Genomic DNA, 16,521 nt, shown 5'->3' with positions numbered 1-16,521 from the left:
TTATTTTCCTTTGATTCTCTTTTGTTGTTGGGTTTTTGGGTTTTTTTTTTAAATTTATTTTTTTGTTTATAGTTTTGTTTCTGCTGATGTTGTTGGGGTGTTGTGTTTTGTTGCTTTTGCAATTTTCAAAAATACCAAACAATTAATGTCCTGGAGCAGCAGCCAAAATGGAGCTGCCCCCCGCCTAGCTAAATGGTGTATAATGATGTATTGTGTTTTCAAATTTAATTTTTCTGCTCCTGGATCTGTCAAAATCGTACGCCACAGGCGACTTTCTGTTTTCAATTATCGAGTATCATAAAAAAAATAGTGCAAAAAGTGTATTTTCTTTAACAAAAATTACTTTGTTTCTATCTTTTCTTCTGTTCTTTTTTGTTTTTCTTTGTTGGAAATAATTGTGTTGTGTGTGTGTGTAAATATTTTAGACTACTCAGATTTAAAAATTGGTATACTGTTTTAATAAAATATTAAATTACAGATTGTGGTTTTTAAAATGAATCGAATCGGATCAAAATTAAGGCCAAAAATTACACTTGAATACAGCTAACTAGTTTACATTGTTAATGAAACACTCTGAACCGATCTGATCTCTCCTAAATTGGGCAATAAATATAGATACAATCAATATACTCTATATATATATATATGGATGTACACATTCATATACATATACAAACATATACATATATGCATATTGATTTCTGTGTGTGTGTGTGTGTGGTGTGTGTGTGTGGTGTGTGTGTCTGTATGTGTGGCTTGCCATCGGCTTAATATTTTTCTCGTCTTGGCTTAAACAAAAAGCGAATCAAACATTTACGCATTCACAAAACGGGGGGGCTGTGGTGGGTGGTCCAACAAAAAATTGGCTAAAAATTGTGGCTCAAGAAGCGAAAGCTTTTCCCTACAACACTCACTCACACTCACTCACTCTCTCTCTCTCTCTCTCTCTTATACAAATGTTACACGTTCTCTTCTTCCTCTTATAAACACTATATCGAGTTATAAGTCTATTTATAGTAATTGCTTTGGGGACCTTAGGTGTACGAATTGGATCAGGGGATTACATTATATTAAATATATCCTCTATATATATATATGTATATATGTGTATATGTGTATAATAATCATAATAATAAAAAAAAAAAACTGCAAAATATTGTAAGGGTTGTACAGTATTCAAGCTACGGCTTAGGCTAAAAATCGTTACGATATAATTACAATTTTTTGTTTTTTCTTAGAGAATATATACCTTGCCGTTCGCCTTTGCCCTTCCTCTACGTTCTGGCCTACTCAGAAATATATGTCTCGAGAATGAGAGAGTGTCCCTTACGAACTAGAGATATTGCCCCATATACACATCAAATTTTTTTTGCGGTTCCGCTCTCGCCTATATCTCCGGATTAAGATCCGACAACGGGGGAGGGGATTTCTGGCAATTATTTACATAAATGGAAATTGACGAGAATTCAATGCCTTTCGTTTACCGTTGTACTTGCTCTCTCTCTCTCTGTCTCTCTCTCGCTGTGTCTCTCTTATACTGTTTAATTTATACTTTTACTGTTATTCATTACGGCTATTGTTAAGTTAAGATTTACGTGTACGGTTTTTACGGTTTCTTTCTCCTATTTGTTATCATACGGTTTATACGGTTCTCCTTGTTGTTGTTTTTGTTGTTGTTGTTGCTTTTGATGACATCACAGACTGATGGCGCCCCACGGCCTCGCCCTTGGCCATGGCCACGCCCTCGACCACGCCCAAGCCCAGGCGAATACCGCTCGGGCTCAGCAGTTCCAAAAGAGCCAACGTTAACTCTTGGTAGCGGCGGCGGCTGCCTCCTGCTGTTGCTGCTGTGGCTGCTGGGACTGCTCCTGCAGCTGCTGCTGCTGCTGCTGATCGATGGCCGGCTGCGACTGCTGCCACTGGTCCCACCACTCCTGAATACTGCCGACCATGCGGTGCCGCCGGAACCGTCGCGACTCCCCAATGCACATCTCCACGAAATCGGACCTCATGTCGTGATCGCCCTTCACCAGCCCCAGGTTGTCCAGCAGTTGGCTGTAGTCGCGTCCCGGCCGCCGTATATCCCGAAAGATCTTTAGCCGCAGATCAATGTTGTGCCTACGCGCCGCCTCCCGCTGCTCCTCCGACAGTATGGGCAGCGCTGCGGCACTCACCTCCCCGTTGCTATTGCTGTTGCTGTTGTGCGTCGGCGAGGAGCTGCAGCTTGGACTCGACTTGATGTCCGTCTTCATGGGGCTATTGTTGTTGTGATTCCGGTGATTGTTGGTGCTAATGCTGCTGTTGTTATTCCCAGTGGCGGCTGCTGTTCCGCTGCCGCTATTGTTGTTGTTGTTGATAAAATGATTGAGTCCGCTGCCCCAGTAAAAATGGGGACTGCTCGCAGCGCCGCCTCCTGCCAGCCGCTTCAGGGCATCAAAACTATTTCCAATACCCAGGGACAACGGGGATTCGCCATCGTCTCCTACATCTGGCTCCGGACTGCCGTTGCCATTCAGGGTGCTGCTGCTGCTGCCGCCGCCACTCCCACTGCCGCCTCCTCCTCCGCTGCCCGAACCGGAGCCGGAAGAGCCGCTGGTCCCATTGTGACATGTCTGCAGTATTCTGGAGATCTCAGAGGCATCATTGATGTCATTGTGGGTGAAGTAGCTGGAGCCAGAGGATCCCGATCCCGATGCCGCACCGGTGCAGCTGCTAGTGGCGGACGTTGGAGTTGCAGTCGCCAGTGGCGTTGGCGGGACCGCAGCAAGGGGCGAGGGTGGCGACAGGGTGCCACCATGATGCGTGTAGCCATTGAGCATGGGCAGTACGCCGGACAGCGACATCAGCGAGATGCCAGTCTTGTGGCTGTGACTCCCCGCCGGTCCCAGGCCGCTCAGGTGGGAGCCCAACGGACATGTGGTGCCGCCGCCTCGGTTGCTGCTGTACGCCGCGTGAGTGGTCGTCAGTCCGTTCAGGGGCACGTACAGCACTCCGCTCGAGTTGTTTGCCGACGCAGAGGAGCAGGGCGTGTCGCCGCCACTGCCACCCGTACCGCCGGACAGTCCCAGGCCACCGTTGCTGGTGCTGCTAACGGCCGGCAGCGGCGGAGGCGTGACCAAAGAGGCTGCCACGGTCGATGCTACTACAACTCCGGATGTCGTAGCGCTTGCCGTTGCCTGGGGCGCAGCTGCTGCTGCTGCTGTGCCCACGACCGGCACAAATGTGGCCGTCACAATGGGTTCGGGTGCGGCAGCGGCTGGCAAGACGTTGCTGGGTGGCGGGGCTACAGGGCTTGGACCGGGCCCGGGCGGGGCCTCTGTGTCCGCGGCACTGGCCTCGTCGCTGATCCCATTGATGAAGTTGTGCACGTGGCCGTTGAGGGCAGTGTCCTGGTCGCTGGTCTCCTCCTCGCTAAAGTCAAAGCCAATGCCCCCCAGGCGCTCCGAGTGCGAAAGCGACAGGCCCGAGTCGCTCGATGGTTCCGTGCTGCTGGAGCTGCTGGCGAAGCTGCTGTTGCTGTCCTCATCGAAGCAGCTGGGACTGGAACGGCCGCCGGATACCGGCCCAGAGCTGGCACCCGATCCCGTCAAGCCCGAGCCGGACCCAGAGCCCGTGCTGGTCGCTGACGTAGACGCGGATGAGTCGCAGGCCGCCGTTGCCGCTGGATTCGGCGAGCTGGGTGCACTATCGGACGGGGACGAGGGGCGGGGTGAGGAGCAGGATGAACGCGAGTCCGTGGAGGCGCGACGGAACTCAAAGCCACGCGGCAGGGGACCAGCTTTCCGCTTGCGTCCTCGCGAGGTTCCGTCCAACTTCTTGCCGAGTCCGCTGGCCGAATGGGGGCCCAGCATTAGGCCGGACATGCCGCCGGGACCGCCGCCCATGCCGGGACCCCCAGGCCCACCACTCGATGAAGTGCCGGACGACGAGGAGCCGGACGAACCAGAGCCCGAAGAGCCGGGCGGTGAGCCGCCGGGACCGTTGCCATTCGGCGACTTCATGGGCGCCACATCGCTGAGATCCGCCTCGTCCACCATGACCATGTGCTTGTCCTTCTTGTAGGGATTGCCGAACATGTGCTGCCGCACATTGGTCGGTTCGATCTCCCGTAGCGGATTGTCCTTGTTCTTGAGGTACTCCTGGTAGTTGCCCATCTCCGAGATGGGCAGACAGTGGCCCGAGTCCTTGGCCACCAGCAGCGTGGGCCGTAGGAAGGTCTCACGCATGCGGGCTATCTCCTCCACCAGATCCCGCCGGGGTATATCAAACGGATTGCGATACGTCTTGGCCGATGCCTGATGCGTCAGCTGTGGCACCACAATCGTGTAATTCTCCACCGGCTCGATCTCCGCATGCAGCTTGGCGAACGTGTCCCGCAGCAGCGGATGTCGCACAAGATCTCGACGCAGGGCCATGCCCGTGCAGAGTTTGGCCGTCTCCACCTGGCGATAGGGGGGCTTGGCCTGCTTCAGCTGCTTGTAGACCTTCATGCAGAGGTTCTCCTGGTCCTGCTTGGCGGTGTTCTTGATGTGCTTCAGCTGATTGGCTATGGTCGGCGACAGATAGTTGTCGACATTCTCCGGCAGCAGGAACTGCAGCAGCTGGTACGGCACATTGATGTTAACCAGCGCCTTGCGCAGGAAGGGGCAGTAGTACGGCGGTATGGAGCGCACATAGGCATTGAATTTGTACATGAGATCGTTGGGCGGACTCATGTTGTACTTGTGGATGAGGTCGTGCAGCAGGGGCAACAGCGCCGGATAGTTGTAGGCGAGCACATACAGATGCACCTGCGAGAAGGTGGGCGACGCCTTCAGGTACCCGAATGGCAGCTCAAAGCCGTGCATACCATTGGTGACGATCACCTGCCAGCACTTGTTCATCTCCCGCTTGTTGAGGATCTGCAGCGTCAGGGGGCAGCCCTCGATCTCGTACTTGTCCACCGGAAAGCTGCGCACCAGCTGCGGCTCATCCACCGCCGGCGTCATGATCTTCAGCTTGGGATGGGCATCGCGGGGCGGCAGTGTGATGGCCTTCGAGTCCGGCCAATAGGGCTCCGGCAGCGGCCAGTAGCCAATGGGAAAGGTCTTCTGTGTGATGTGCTTCTGCACGTAGATCATCTTCTTGATTGGCTGGAAGACAATGTCCGGTGTGGGCTCCGACAAGGACGAGGAGGATGACGATGAGGACGATTGCTGTGTCGCGGAGCCGCCGCCGCCACCACCTGCGCCGGCGTTCGTCCCACTGCTGCTGCTGCCGCTGGCACTATCCTTGGGCAGTAGCGGCTCAAACTGCAGCACCACGCCCGGTTGCACCTTCTGAACGAGGCTCTCGATGCACTTGATTGAGCACATAGTGACTGCGGACGCGGTATGAGCGGCCGCCGGTCACCTCGCACATCCTCTCGATGGGAGAGTCGTCGTGCGGCACCTTGCCATCGACACGTTCGTCGATCTTGTTGCCGGGCATGCGCAGGACCAGCGAGAATAGGCGCTGGTCCCATCGGAAGGGCTCCTTGGTAAACTTTGTGCCGGGTATTTGATTGCTCAGCGGCAGTATGATCTCCTGATGCACACCGTTGCGGTAGGAGTAGCGGCCCCCGTCCGTGATCACAATGATCACCGAGGGCTCGAGGTAAAAGGGGCACCTGCCCTGCCCGTACGTATCGATGCCCGACTGCATGCGGTTCAGGTTGAGCAGATCGAAAGCGTTCCGCAGCGATTCACCCATCGAGGTGAGGCCGTGGCTCTGTAGGTTCTTCAGTTCGTTCATAAATGTGGCATGGTTCTCCTTCCAGCCGGCCTTCACATTGGCCGGCGGCTCCTCGAAGGTCAGCAGCATGTAGCGATCGCCGAGGCAATCCTGTGTGCGCTGCCGATACTTAAGGAACGTCTCCACCGCCCCCTTGGCAATGTCCAGATAAGTTTTTTGCACACCATTCACATACGCCTTCTGGCACATGGACGACGAGGTGTCCACCAGGAAGAGTATGATTGTCATGGCGTATTTTGATTTTGATTTTGTCCTTTCTTGAACTTAATTCTCTTTGATCTTTCTTCGCGAATCTCTCTACAAGAAAGGATAAAAAAGACACAGAGTTAGGACTCGGCTTTCCAAAACGGAGAGAGAGAAAAGGCGTTACTTACCGTAATTTCACTCTCTATTTTCTATCCTTCTCTTGCTTCTGCTGCTGTTCTCCTCTCAGCGTGGTTACGCTTCTTCTTCTACTCTCTGCTTATGCTGCTGCTGCTGCTTCTGATGCTGCAGTGGCTGTTGGTGTTGCTTCTTCTGTCCTGGGCTTGATCGATTGGCTCTTTTTCTGCGTTTGGCTGTGCTGCTTTTATGGTACATGTTGCGCGAAACAGCTGACATTTGGACTGGCTAAACAACGATGAACTGCATTGAATGAAACGGATAGGGAATAAATATATTAACGAAAATATGCTTAATGCTGCACAAATTTCATGATGTTGCGCATACGCACTAAGCCGCCAGCTGTGACCCGCCCACACACACACCTTGAGATAAATAGAATGTTCCGTTTCTTGCGTGGAACATAATGGAATCGGAAGAAATATGGAAACTGGAACACATCAGACTCGTTTCTGTGTCGGACTCATGCACTCTTGTATCGCATATCGCACATCGCACTCTCGTAATCATTATAATCACTAAAACAATGCCAAAACACGGACACACGCACAATTTGTACAAACAAAGATATATACGTACATATGTACATAGTATGTGCTAATTAGCTTCAAAATCAAGTTGCTTATTGGCAAACCAAAAACCCTTGCAAACCCTCTCTGCTCGTGTTTTGGTTATGGGAGGGTGGTACTATTTGGCGGGGGGATGAAAATGGTTTGACACAAATTCAAATGCCACCGTCGCATGCTCAGCCTCAGTTGTGGGGCTTGGAGGGGGGGTTTCGGTTGGTCTCCACTTCACTTCACTTCACTCATTCCCACTCACTCACATCCATTGCGACCGCCTGGCGCTGCACTGCTCTGCTTTGCATGATGCCCCACTACCAAGTCATTCCACTCGACGGCGGACGCTACTACGCTCTGTTGGCGTTCCCTGACTAGAGATGATCGCGTGACTCAGGTAGGCGGGGAAATCTCGTGATGGAAAAGCTTATCTAGTTCGAATGATTGAATGATTTTTTGATTGGAGATGGGAGGGCTGTGATCCAAATGTTCTCGAAAGCCTATTGCGGTCATCAATCGAGAGCATTACGACAACACAACACAACGGTGAGCGGTGAGGTAATCCCCAATCGATTACACAATTTCGTGCTCTCACGATCGAGCCGCCGTCGACGCCACAACGCACACGATTACTACACGCATCTCTGCCAGCATGCGTGCGTTCGTGTGTGTGTGTGTGGCGAGAGGGAGAAAGGGGTGGGGGGTGGAAGTGCACAGGATGAGCAGTGATAAAGAGATGCAACAGGAAAAAAAATAATCAAAGCCGGGAGCGAGCGCGCAGAACGTAACGATCGTAAGAAGCTCTAGCATACGTTTAACCTATTTTTCACGTTTATTTTGCGAGCGGTTCGGTTCGCAAACTCCTTCCATCTCTTATCAATACCTACGACTGGCTTGTCCGCTGCCACCGCTCCCGCTCCTTTTGTCTTCGTTGTGATTGGTGTTATTTTGGGATCAGATGTGGGATATGATATTTTGTATTGAAATATTTACCAAACCAACTTTAAATGGTAAACATTATTTGCCGACCAGCAGAGAAGATGGGAACATTTCTAATGAGCTAAAATCGGCAGTTTGAAATCAATTTATTCCAAAAAATCGGAATCAAAACTACGATGTTTTGAGGACTGGAGCTCTGATTGGGTTTTCTCTCGCCTTTCTCGTTTTCTCGCCTGCTCACGCGGAATCGAGCATTGCGCTCTCTTTTGCTCTCTCGGCTTGGCTGTTGGCTATTCGAATTTGGTACAAAATAACAAAGCACTCACAAAGTCGAGCGTCTAATTGACTGAATTCGAGTGCAAAACATTCCATTTCTATTTGAATAAGAGCGCAAACACACACCATGAACATAAATACTATACTCGGCACTCGAACGTCACTATGGCGTTGCCAGACACTCAGCGCAGCGAGACAGGACAAACAGACGGACGGACGCGACCACGCAAAGCGCAAATATCTTAAGGACTTCCAGCCATCAGCCATGCACAACTATTTTTTAATTCACTAAATCACACTTGTTCAAATATTAGCACAGTTGCGCGTGTCTGGCAACCCGGCGCCAGTGTCATTGCCACCCGTACCGTACCGTACCGTACACTCCATGGGGCTGGGGAGGGACGAGACGGGACTGGTGGTGGTGCAGGAATATGGGCGACTATTGTTATGCGGCAGTAGGAGACAAAACAGTCAACAACAACACAAAAGATTCCACTTCAAATCCACGAGTATTTTTCGTTAATTAATCTAGCCTCACTGGAAGTGTCGTAGATGGGGGGGTTATACTATGTGCGGCACTGGTTGGAATTCACTTAATCAGCAGGGTTGCCAGTGCAGCAGAAGCTGGCGATAAACACACTTTCCGAGCCGAGAGCTATTCCTCTGGGGTCGAAGGCACTTGGGCGGTGGGGGCATCGCATCTGCAGCAGCGTGGGGGGCTGTGTGTCGGTCACTTTTCGTTTGACAAACGCACACAGTTGGATGACCTTAATTTGCATGTGATAATGCTGATTAGTGTGCAGCATCGGCAGACCAGGCGCTCATATCGTCATCGGTCATCGGCAAGCCGCAGCGTTGCTATTCCCATATTTTCGATTCCAAATAGCGCCAAGGCTTTTGAATTTCAATTGTCACTTCACACAACACACACTGCCCACTGTAACGGTAACGGGTAAATGTTGGCCTTCATGGCAGCACCGCAAATTAACACAGTTGTGGAATTTAGGATCATGCAGGATTCTCAGCTATATTCTGGTGGTCAAACACGAGTCCTAACCGCGGAATGGACAAGCTTACGTTGGGGCAGACACACAACACACACATACACGAGTACAGCTTCAACTGGCACAAGTACTCCTCTCCTCTCAAGTGAGAGTTTTAAACAGCACAGCACACTGCTGCCTCTTGCGATGCGATGCTGATGGCAATTAAGGCAAACAAAACGCTGCTCCAAGACGGACGACGGTAATAAATACAAACAAAATACAGCAACAATAAAAAAAAATATATAAATTAGGAATACAATGCAGAGCGGCTCATCCAATACTTGCAATAATTTCGATTAGCTTCTATCCCGCGCCACGATTTTTTATTCTGTTATATTTTTACTTTGTGCCAACAAAAATTTATCACCACCGCGAACACACACAGAGACTCCGAGGCACAGGCACAGGCAGGCATTGGGACGCACACAAATAGAGTGAGAGAGAGAGAGAGACGTCTCTTAGCCAGAGCGGCGAGAGCACAGCACAAATACGTGTATGTGGCTCTGTTTAAGGTGCATGGCGAGAATGACAAACGGTCAGAATAACAGACGCGTCGACCCGACAAACCGGCCGACCGACGGCCGACCCGACACCTCACGACCAACAACAACAAGGCGGGGGGGTGGGGGGTTCTCTCAGTGTAGATATGTTTTCATATATGCATGTACATATATATGTATGTTTACTTGTGGTATTTCGCTCGCTCGCTCACGCACACAGCCGCCACACACACAGGCGCGCAGGCACACATACACTAGCGCCTCGTCAGCGTTCGCCCGTCGTCACTGTTGTTGCGTCGTCGTCGTCTCCGTTTGCCGTTGCCTTGCCGTACACTCTTTCCTGCGTCTTCCTCTTGTGCTGCTCCAGCGCCATACAACCTCGCCGTTCAAACGGTAAAAACTGAATGAGCCTCCGCGATTGTTGATGTTTATCGATTCTCGAGCAGCTGACTGGGCTGCCAGAGCACCAGCATCTATCAGAGCTGTCTCTGCCCCGATTGCCATCAACTAATACGCAAACAGCAAACAAAACGCGTTAATATGCAACAAAAATAGTGAAACTGTCGTATTAATTGCGTCCTGGAGCAGTTCTGTTTGTTTATTTCCGCAGTACGCCTTCCCACCTACCATATTCCGAGTCTGGCAAACAGCTGTTTGGTGGCCTATCGAAACACATTTGCTCGCCGCTTTGGCGCGCGAAAAACCTCGGGGGCATATAATCACGGAACAACACCAAACAGAGCGCAGACAAAATGCCGGAGAGTGTGATTGCCGGCATACCGGTGCATTTTCCCTTCGAGCCGTACGATGTGCAGCGTGCCTATATGGAGAAGGTGATCATTTGCCTGCGGGATGGCACAAACGGCGTCCTCGAGTCGCCAACGGGCACCGGCAAGACGCTGAGTCTGCTCTGCGCCTCCCTGGCCTGGATACGCACGCGACAGTCGGAGCACCAGCAGCAGATGATTAAGCTGAAGGCGACCAGCAAGGAAGGTGGATCCGGTCCGGGCGGAGATCTTAGCGAGCTGGCCATGACCGTGGGCAAGGCGAACAATTGGGGCGTACCGAAGGTGATCTACGCCTCGCGCACCCACTCCCAGCTGAGCCAGGCCATGCGCGAGCTAAAGCGGACCGCCTACGCGAACATGCGGTCGGTGGTGCTGGGCTCGCGGGACCAGCTGTGCATCCACCCGGAGGTGATGAAGGAGCAGGGCAACTCCAACAAGGTGAACCTCTGCAAGCTGCGCGTCCACTCGAAAACCTGCTCCTTCCAGCTGCGCGTCGAGTCGAAGAAGGACCATCCGGACTTCCGTGGGCCCAGCATCATGGATATCGAGGATCTGGTGAGGGTCGGCCAGAAGCTAAAGATGTGCCCCTACTTTGCCTCCAAGGAGCTGGTCGCCCAGGCGGACATCACGTTTATGCCGTACAACTATCTGCTGGACCCGAAGGCGCGCAAGGCCAACAAGATTGAGCTGGGGAATACGATCGTAATCCTGGACGAGGCGCACAACATCGAGAAGATCTGCGAGGAGTCCGCCTCGGTGCAGATACGCTCCTCCGATGTGGCCATGGCCATCGAGGATGTCACGCACATCATGAAGGTCTTCACCAGCGGCGAATCGCAGGACGCTGGCGGCGATGAACCCAAAGACTTTACCCTGGACGATCTCACGCTGCTCAAGGAGATGCTCCTCGAGCTGGAGAAGGCCATCGATGCAGTGGTGGTCGATAATCCCACGGATGGCACCACCTATCCCGCCTCCCTGATGTACGAGCTGCTCGGCAAGGCGAACGTAAGTCCCAAACGATCCCATGAAAATTATTTCCCCCAATCATTATTCACCTTTTTTTGATCCCTTACAGTTCACGTACGGCAACTGCGCCACCATTGTGGCGCTGCTGGACAAGCTGGTGCAGTATCTGATGGTCGCCTCGCAGCACATGACCATCCGCAAGGGTGGCACCTTCTTGATGCTCAGCGATCTGCTGACCATTGTGTTCGCCAACAAGGAGAGCATCATGAGCAAGGTCCATCTCAGCTTCAAGGTGCACGTGCAGGTGGAGGAGGCCAACAAGCAGCAGGGCAAGGGTGGCGCAGCGCCCCAGGGCAAGCCCCAGCAGGGCTGGCTAAGCAAGGGCAACATCACGACGACGGGCGTCAGCAACAAGGCGGCGAAGATAGTCAATTTCTGGTGCTTCAATCCCGGCTTTGGCATGGAGCAGCTGCTCAACACCCAGGTGCGCAGCGTCATCCTAACCAGCGGCACGCTGGCACCCCTAAAACCGTTGATCGCCGAGCTGGCCATACCGGTGGCCCAGCATCTGGAGAATCCCCACATAGTCGACCAGTCGCAGGTCTATGTGAAAATCATTGGCACTGGCCCGGACCGACAGCAGTTGATATCCAATTTTAAGAATCGGTAAGCATACTTCAATGGCATACCCGGCACTTAATCTGAACTATTTGATCTGCCAGGGACAATCCCAAGTACATTAGCTCGCTGGGCCAGACTATTCTGAATGTGTCGCGCATCGTGCCGGACGGACTGCTGGTGTTCTTTCCCTCCTATCCGATGCTGAACAAATGCGTGGACGCATGGCAAGCCAGCGGCCTGTGGGCGGACATCTCGTGCAAGAAGCCCATTTTCCTGGAGCCACGCGGCAAGGATCAGTTCACCAGCACCATGGAGGAGTTCTATCAGGCGATACGCGACTCCAAGGGTGCCGTTTTCATGGCCGTCTGTCGGGGCAAAGTGTCCGAGGGCCTGGACTTTGCCGATCGCAATGGACGGGCCGTCATCATCACTGGGCTGCCCTTTCCCCCGCTTAAGGACCCCAAGGTGATACTGAAACGGCGGTACCTGGAGGCGAATCGCACCAAGGAGAACCAGCTGCTCAGCGGCCAGGAATGGTACAACTTGGATGCCACGCGAGCCGTCAATCAGGCAATTGGTCGCGTCATTCGGCATCGGAACGACTACGGTGCCATTCTGCTGTGCGACTCGCGTTTCCAGGACGCATCCCAGGTCCAGCAGCTATCCAAATGGATACGCGGCCATCTGGGTGCGCGGCCGCAGAGCTCGCCGTTTGGTCCCATTGTGCGCGAGCTGCGGCAGTTTTTCAAGAATGCCGAGCAAACGGTGAGTCTTGAGGTTTGTTTGTACTGGTCCAACCAGCCTTAACCCCCACTTGATGCATCTGCAGATGAAGCAGCCGGATGTGCGGGAGGAGGAACAGCCACTGATGAACGTCTGCAAAGTGGAGGAGGATGAGCCGCTGCCTGTCATACCGACAATCAAACGAGATCCAGGAAACAATGCCACATTCCGCAAGGCCAACGAAACGGCCATGTAAGTGGTGTCACACGCTGAAGGCGTGGAAGCACAGCCACAGCCACATCTAACGATTGTTTTGCTTGTCCCAATGCAGAAAGGTGGAGATGGCCAACTCTATCAATTCGTGGACACCGGCAGACTATGCCAGCGCCGCGGGTCGTACCCTGGGCCATGCAGCACCCAATGCCATGGATTTTATGAGTCGCCTGGACTCGAATGTCTCGGTAAGCATTTGCTCCTGTTCCTCTTCCATGCGGCATAAGGCATAGCTTTGAGCATTGCTTTTTTGTGTGTGTTTCTTTCAGAGCATAGACTTCAACTGCAGTGAGAATGGCAGCAGCAGCAGCAGCGGCAACGGCAGTGGTCTCGTGAAGATCCATAAAAGGGAGCGCAGCTCACCCAGCGCCAACGATTCAGTCGCCACACAAGCCACTAAAAAGCGCTACAAATTGGTGGAAAATATCAAAACGGAGCCCAGCAGTCAGAGTCAGGCGAAGGTGGCGCCCGTATCGCGGGCAGACTTTCTGCGCGAGGTAATCACAATCAAAAAAATATCCCCCGCCATGCCTAGAGCTAACCATCGCTTTGATCTGCTTCCCCCCACCTTTTAGCTACGGAGTGTCGTCAATCAAGATCAATTTCGGGATTTTGGCAAAGTGCTGATTGAATACAAAAACGGCACCGACGAGAATTTCGAGGCCCTGATGGCTGTGCTCCTGGAGATTCTGTCGGCACCCAAAATGCGTTACCTTCTCCTGGGCATGCGTCGTTTTCTGAGGAACGAGCACAAGGCCGAGTTCGATGTGCGACTCGCCAACCTCAATTTAGCCTAACAATCCATGTCCAAATGAATGAATCCTTCGATTCAGTATTCAAAATTGTGTGTTCAAAGAGCGGCGGGGGCAGGGGACCTTTATATCTTGTAATTTAGTTTTTGTTGCTGTCTTTTTTTTTTGTTAATTAAAAAATTATATTTCGTTTAGGAAAAAGACAATTTTTAACTGACTGACGACTGCCATTATGAAGATTGGACTTGCCTTCCATTTAGTATATTTCCAAGATGACTGCCACATCACTTGGGTCTTTTGAAGCTTGGCCCTAATCGAAAGATAGAAAGATTCTTATCTTTATAATGGCAGCGAAAGTTGGAAAAAAAATGAATGGCTAGAATAAAAATACAAATCTTTATACACAACTTGTACTATAACTACAAAAGGACATTCCTTTTAGTTATATTTGAGGGAAGCTTTGATTTCATGCTGTTCAACATTCTGATTGTAAATCATTTTATATAAATGAATAATATTATAAGGGCCAGTTTATTTCTACATCTTTGTGATTGATGCAATGTTTAAGGCATAACAAAATATTTCAGGCGTGCATTAGAATTTATTTCGATGTTTATACATTTAAAATTTAACCAATTGTTTCTCAGAATTAATTATAATGCTCGTTTTTTTTTTGTTACATTTTTTGTTCCCATAACTTGTGAATTTTACAATATATGGGCATAATTTATAAATTACTTCATAATTATTTAAAATTTGTATACATTTAAATAGCATTTACCCAGATAGTACATATGTTTGTCTCTCCCACCTATACACAAGTTCAAATGCCTGTATACCATTTATATACACTACCTAAATTCACTTCATTCAGAGTCATTCGAAACCCCAGCAAAAAAAAACAAGCAAATGATCTAATATTAAATATAAATTTCCAATAATTTTGTAAGCAAAACATAAGTTGGCAGTGCGCTTTAACAGCAGTAAAATGCCATTGCTGCTGTGTGCAAAATGGGTTACTAATTCTACATATAATTATTAATTAATTGATTGACTCTTAAACAATATAAACATTGATAAACAGAAAAACTGTAAAGTTTGTTGAAGATTTTTTTGAATTTAAACCCGTATTCAGACAAGTTGGCAGGCCCCCCACCCCCACAACTAACAGTAAAGTGCAGTACCCAAAGAGAATGAGGCAACGCGCATCGCACTGTCAGGCCAGGCCAGGGCAGGCCAGGCCAGGCAGAGCGAGCGAGGAAGAAAGACCAAGCAAGACAGCGAAACCGATGCCGAAACCGAGTTGATTCCGAGTCGAGTCGAGTCCATGGCTGTGCAGCAGCAGCAGCAGCAGCAGAGACGCATTTGCGTCGAAACAATCGTCAGGGACAGACCAGGACCAGTAGGCACTAGTACAGAATTGCTGGTGGAATATAATTGAATTTGGGTTGGCCCAGAGGCCCAAAGGTGCAGGCCACTCATTGCCGTAGGCTATCCATCCGCCATCCATGCAGCACTTTAGCAGCAGTTTTTTTTCAACCACTTTGATTGAAAGTTTCCGTGTGCGGCATTAATTGAAAGTACCAGGCAGTTAGTAGTGGGTGGTTTTTGGTTGCAACAAGTAACGCGACGCACGGTTGCTACGTGGCACTCCTTCCTCTCTCCCTCACCCTCTACTACCCAGCACCCACTCGCTCTGACCTTGGCCTGGTTCGAAAGAGAGAGAGCACAGCGACAGCAGTGGATCCACATTAGCTTTGGCAACAGCAGCAGCAGCAGCAGTAGTACAGGCCACTTGGCTTAATTGCATTTGCCGTCATCGCACATGGTCGAGGAGGTCGGCTGCCTGAGACAGACTGGCAACAGCATCGGCATTGTCGTCGCTATGCCCAGCCCAAGCGTATCAAATACTGGAAACACAGGTGTTGTAGCATCCACCACAGTGGTCACCTCCACTGGTGGCATACATCATCAGCCGCATCAGCAGCATCAGCATCAACAGCAACAACAGCAGCAACATCATCATCAGCAACAACAGCAGCACCACCACCAACAACAGCAGCAGCTTCATCATCAGCAACAGCAGCAACAGCAACAACAACAGCAGCAGCCACATCATCAGCTTTCCGGAAATATGAGCCTGCTGAGTGTCAAGGGCGGACGTTATTTGTGGACAGACCGGGAGCTGCTGATGCATTTGCAGAACTATACGCCACTGATTCTACTGATCGACTTTGTGGAGAAGACACGCACCAAGCGCTTCTACGAGAACTCCGAACGCTACGAGATACTCATGCTGGTGTTCATCATGCGCAAGGGGGCGCCGTTCTGTGAGAATAAACGCTTTCCGGGCGAATACTGGGTGAATCTGTCGGTGGGGCCCATTGCCGAGGCATTCGATCGCCTGCAGGCGGCCATCGATATACCCGATCCGCAGCTGCCCATACACATGAGTGTGACGGATCTGACCAGCTGGAAGCAGATGTTCGATGTGGCCATGATGGATATCCGACGGTTTGCCTACTACACGGATCCCATGCAGCTGGCCGATGCCGGTGTCTACAATCGGATCACATTTGAGCAGCGTTTTGGGATGCAGTGGCAGGAGTAGATTAGCCTTAGGGGCCGCCACCTCCACTTATAGTATTTGTAGTCAAATGGAAGATAGGATCAAAGTATCATACACACACACCACATAGTGGTTGGATTGTTGCGTTAATAATATATAGTCTATATGCATAGTGGAATTTATATCAGAACTGTGCCTTCTCCCACTACTCTACCACACCCCTGGCGTATCCACACCTCCTTGCGATTGGGAAAGCACAACACACCCTCTGGATATCATATCTGGTAGTTGTCTATTGTAATCAATGATTTAATAAACATAAACGTTACTGTTGCAAATCAAATCAAATCTG

General features: G+C 50.8%; 3 protein-coding genes across 3 annotated transcripts; 2 read left to right on the top strand and 1 right to left on the bottom strand.

Annotated features, from left to right (window-relative positions):
- Positions 1-927: 927 nt before the first annotated feature.
- LOC111070651 (integrator complex subunit 6) lies at positions 928-6,252 on the bottom strand. The gene is given in 3 exon segments (XM_041591908.1): positions 928-5,339; positions 5,341-6,069; positions 6,147-6,252. Coding segments are annotated over 2 exon segments (4,194 nt in total). The 5' UTR covers positions 6,001-6,069; positions 6,147-6,252; the 3' UTR covers positions 928-1,805.
- Positions 6,253-9,818: 3,566 nt separating this feature from the next.
- Positions 9,819-13,763, top strand: LOC111070652 (regulator of telomere elongation helicase 1 homolog). The gene is made up of 7 exons (XM_022361343.2): positions 9,819-11,270; positions 11,341-11,897; positions 11,954-12,617; positions 12,682-12,827; positions 12,907-13,036; positions 13,118-13,345; positions 13,424-13,763. The coding sequence occupies exons 1-7, from the start codon at positions 10,227-10,229 to the stop codon at positions 13,643-13,645; spliced, it is 2,991 nt and encodes a 996-aa protein (XP_022217035.2). The 5' UTR covers positions 9,819-10,226; the 3' UTR covers positions 13,646-13,763.
- A 1,293-nt stretch (positions 13,764-15,056) lies between these two features.
- On the top strand, positions 15,057-16,511 carry LOC111070707 (alpha-protein kinase 1). The gene has a single exon (XM_022361440.2). It carries the CDS (start codon positions 15,426-15,428, stop codon positions 16,209-16,211), a length of 786 nt encoding a protein of 261 aa, XP_022217132.2. The 5' UTR covers positions 15,057-15,425; the 3' UTR covers positions 16,212-16,511.
- Positions 16,512-16,521: the final 10 nt, after the last annotated feature.

This window comes from Drosophila obscura, unplaced genomic scaffold, assembly GCF_018151105.1.
Source record: "Drosophila obscura isolate BZ-5 IFL unplaced genomic scaffold, ASM1815110v1 contig_165, whole genome shotgun sequence".
Taxonomy (NCBI): domain Eukaryota; kingdom Metazoa; phylum Arthropoda; class Insecta; order Diptera; family Drosophilidae; genus Drosophila; species Drosophila obscura.
This window is presented reverse-complemented; position numbering and strand designations above follow the sequence as displayed.

Bases quoted from the DNA above. Each gene is read 5' to 3' on its own strand.
- LOC111070707 (XM_022361440.2), top strand. From the start codon at position 15,426: ATGGTCGAGGAGGTCGGCTGCCTGAGACAGACTGGCAACAGCATCGGC.
- LOC111070652 (XM_022361343.2), top strand. From the start codon at position 10,227: ATGCCGGAGAGTGTGATTGCCGGCATACCGGTGCATTTTCCCTTCGAG. The intron at 12,618-12,681 runs GTGAGTCTTGAG...ATGCATCTGCAG, and splicing joins TCAAGAATGCCGAGCAAACG to ATGAAGCAGCCGGATGTGCG. The intron at 13,346-13,423 runs GTAATCACAATC...CCCACCTTTTAG, and splicing joins GGGCAGACTTTCTGCGCGAG to CTACGGAGTGTCGTCAATCA.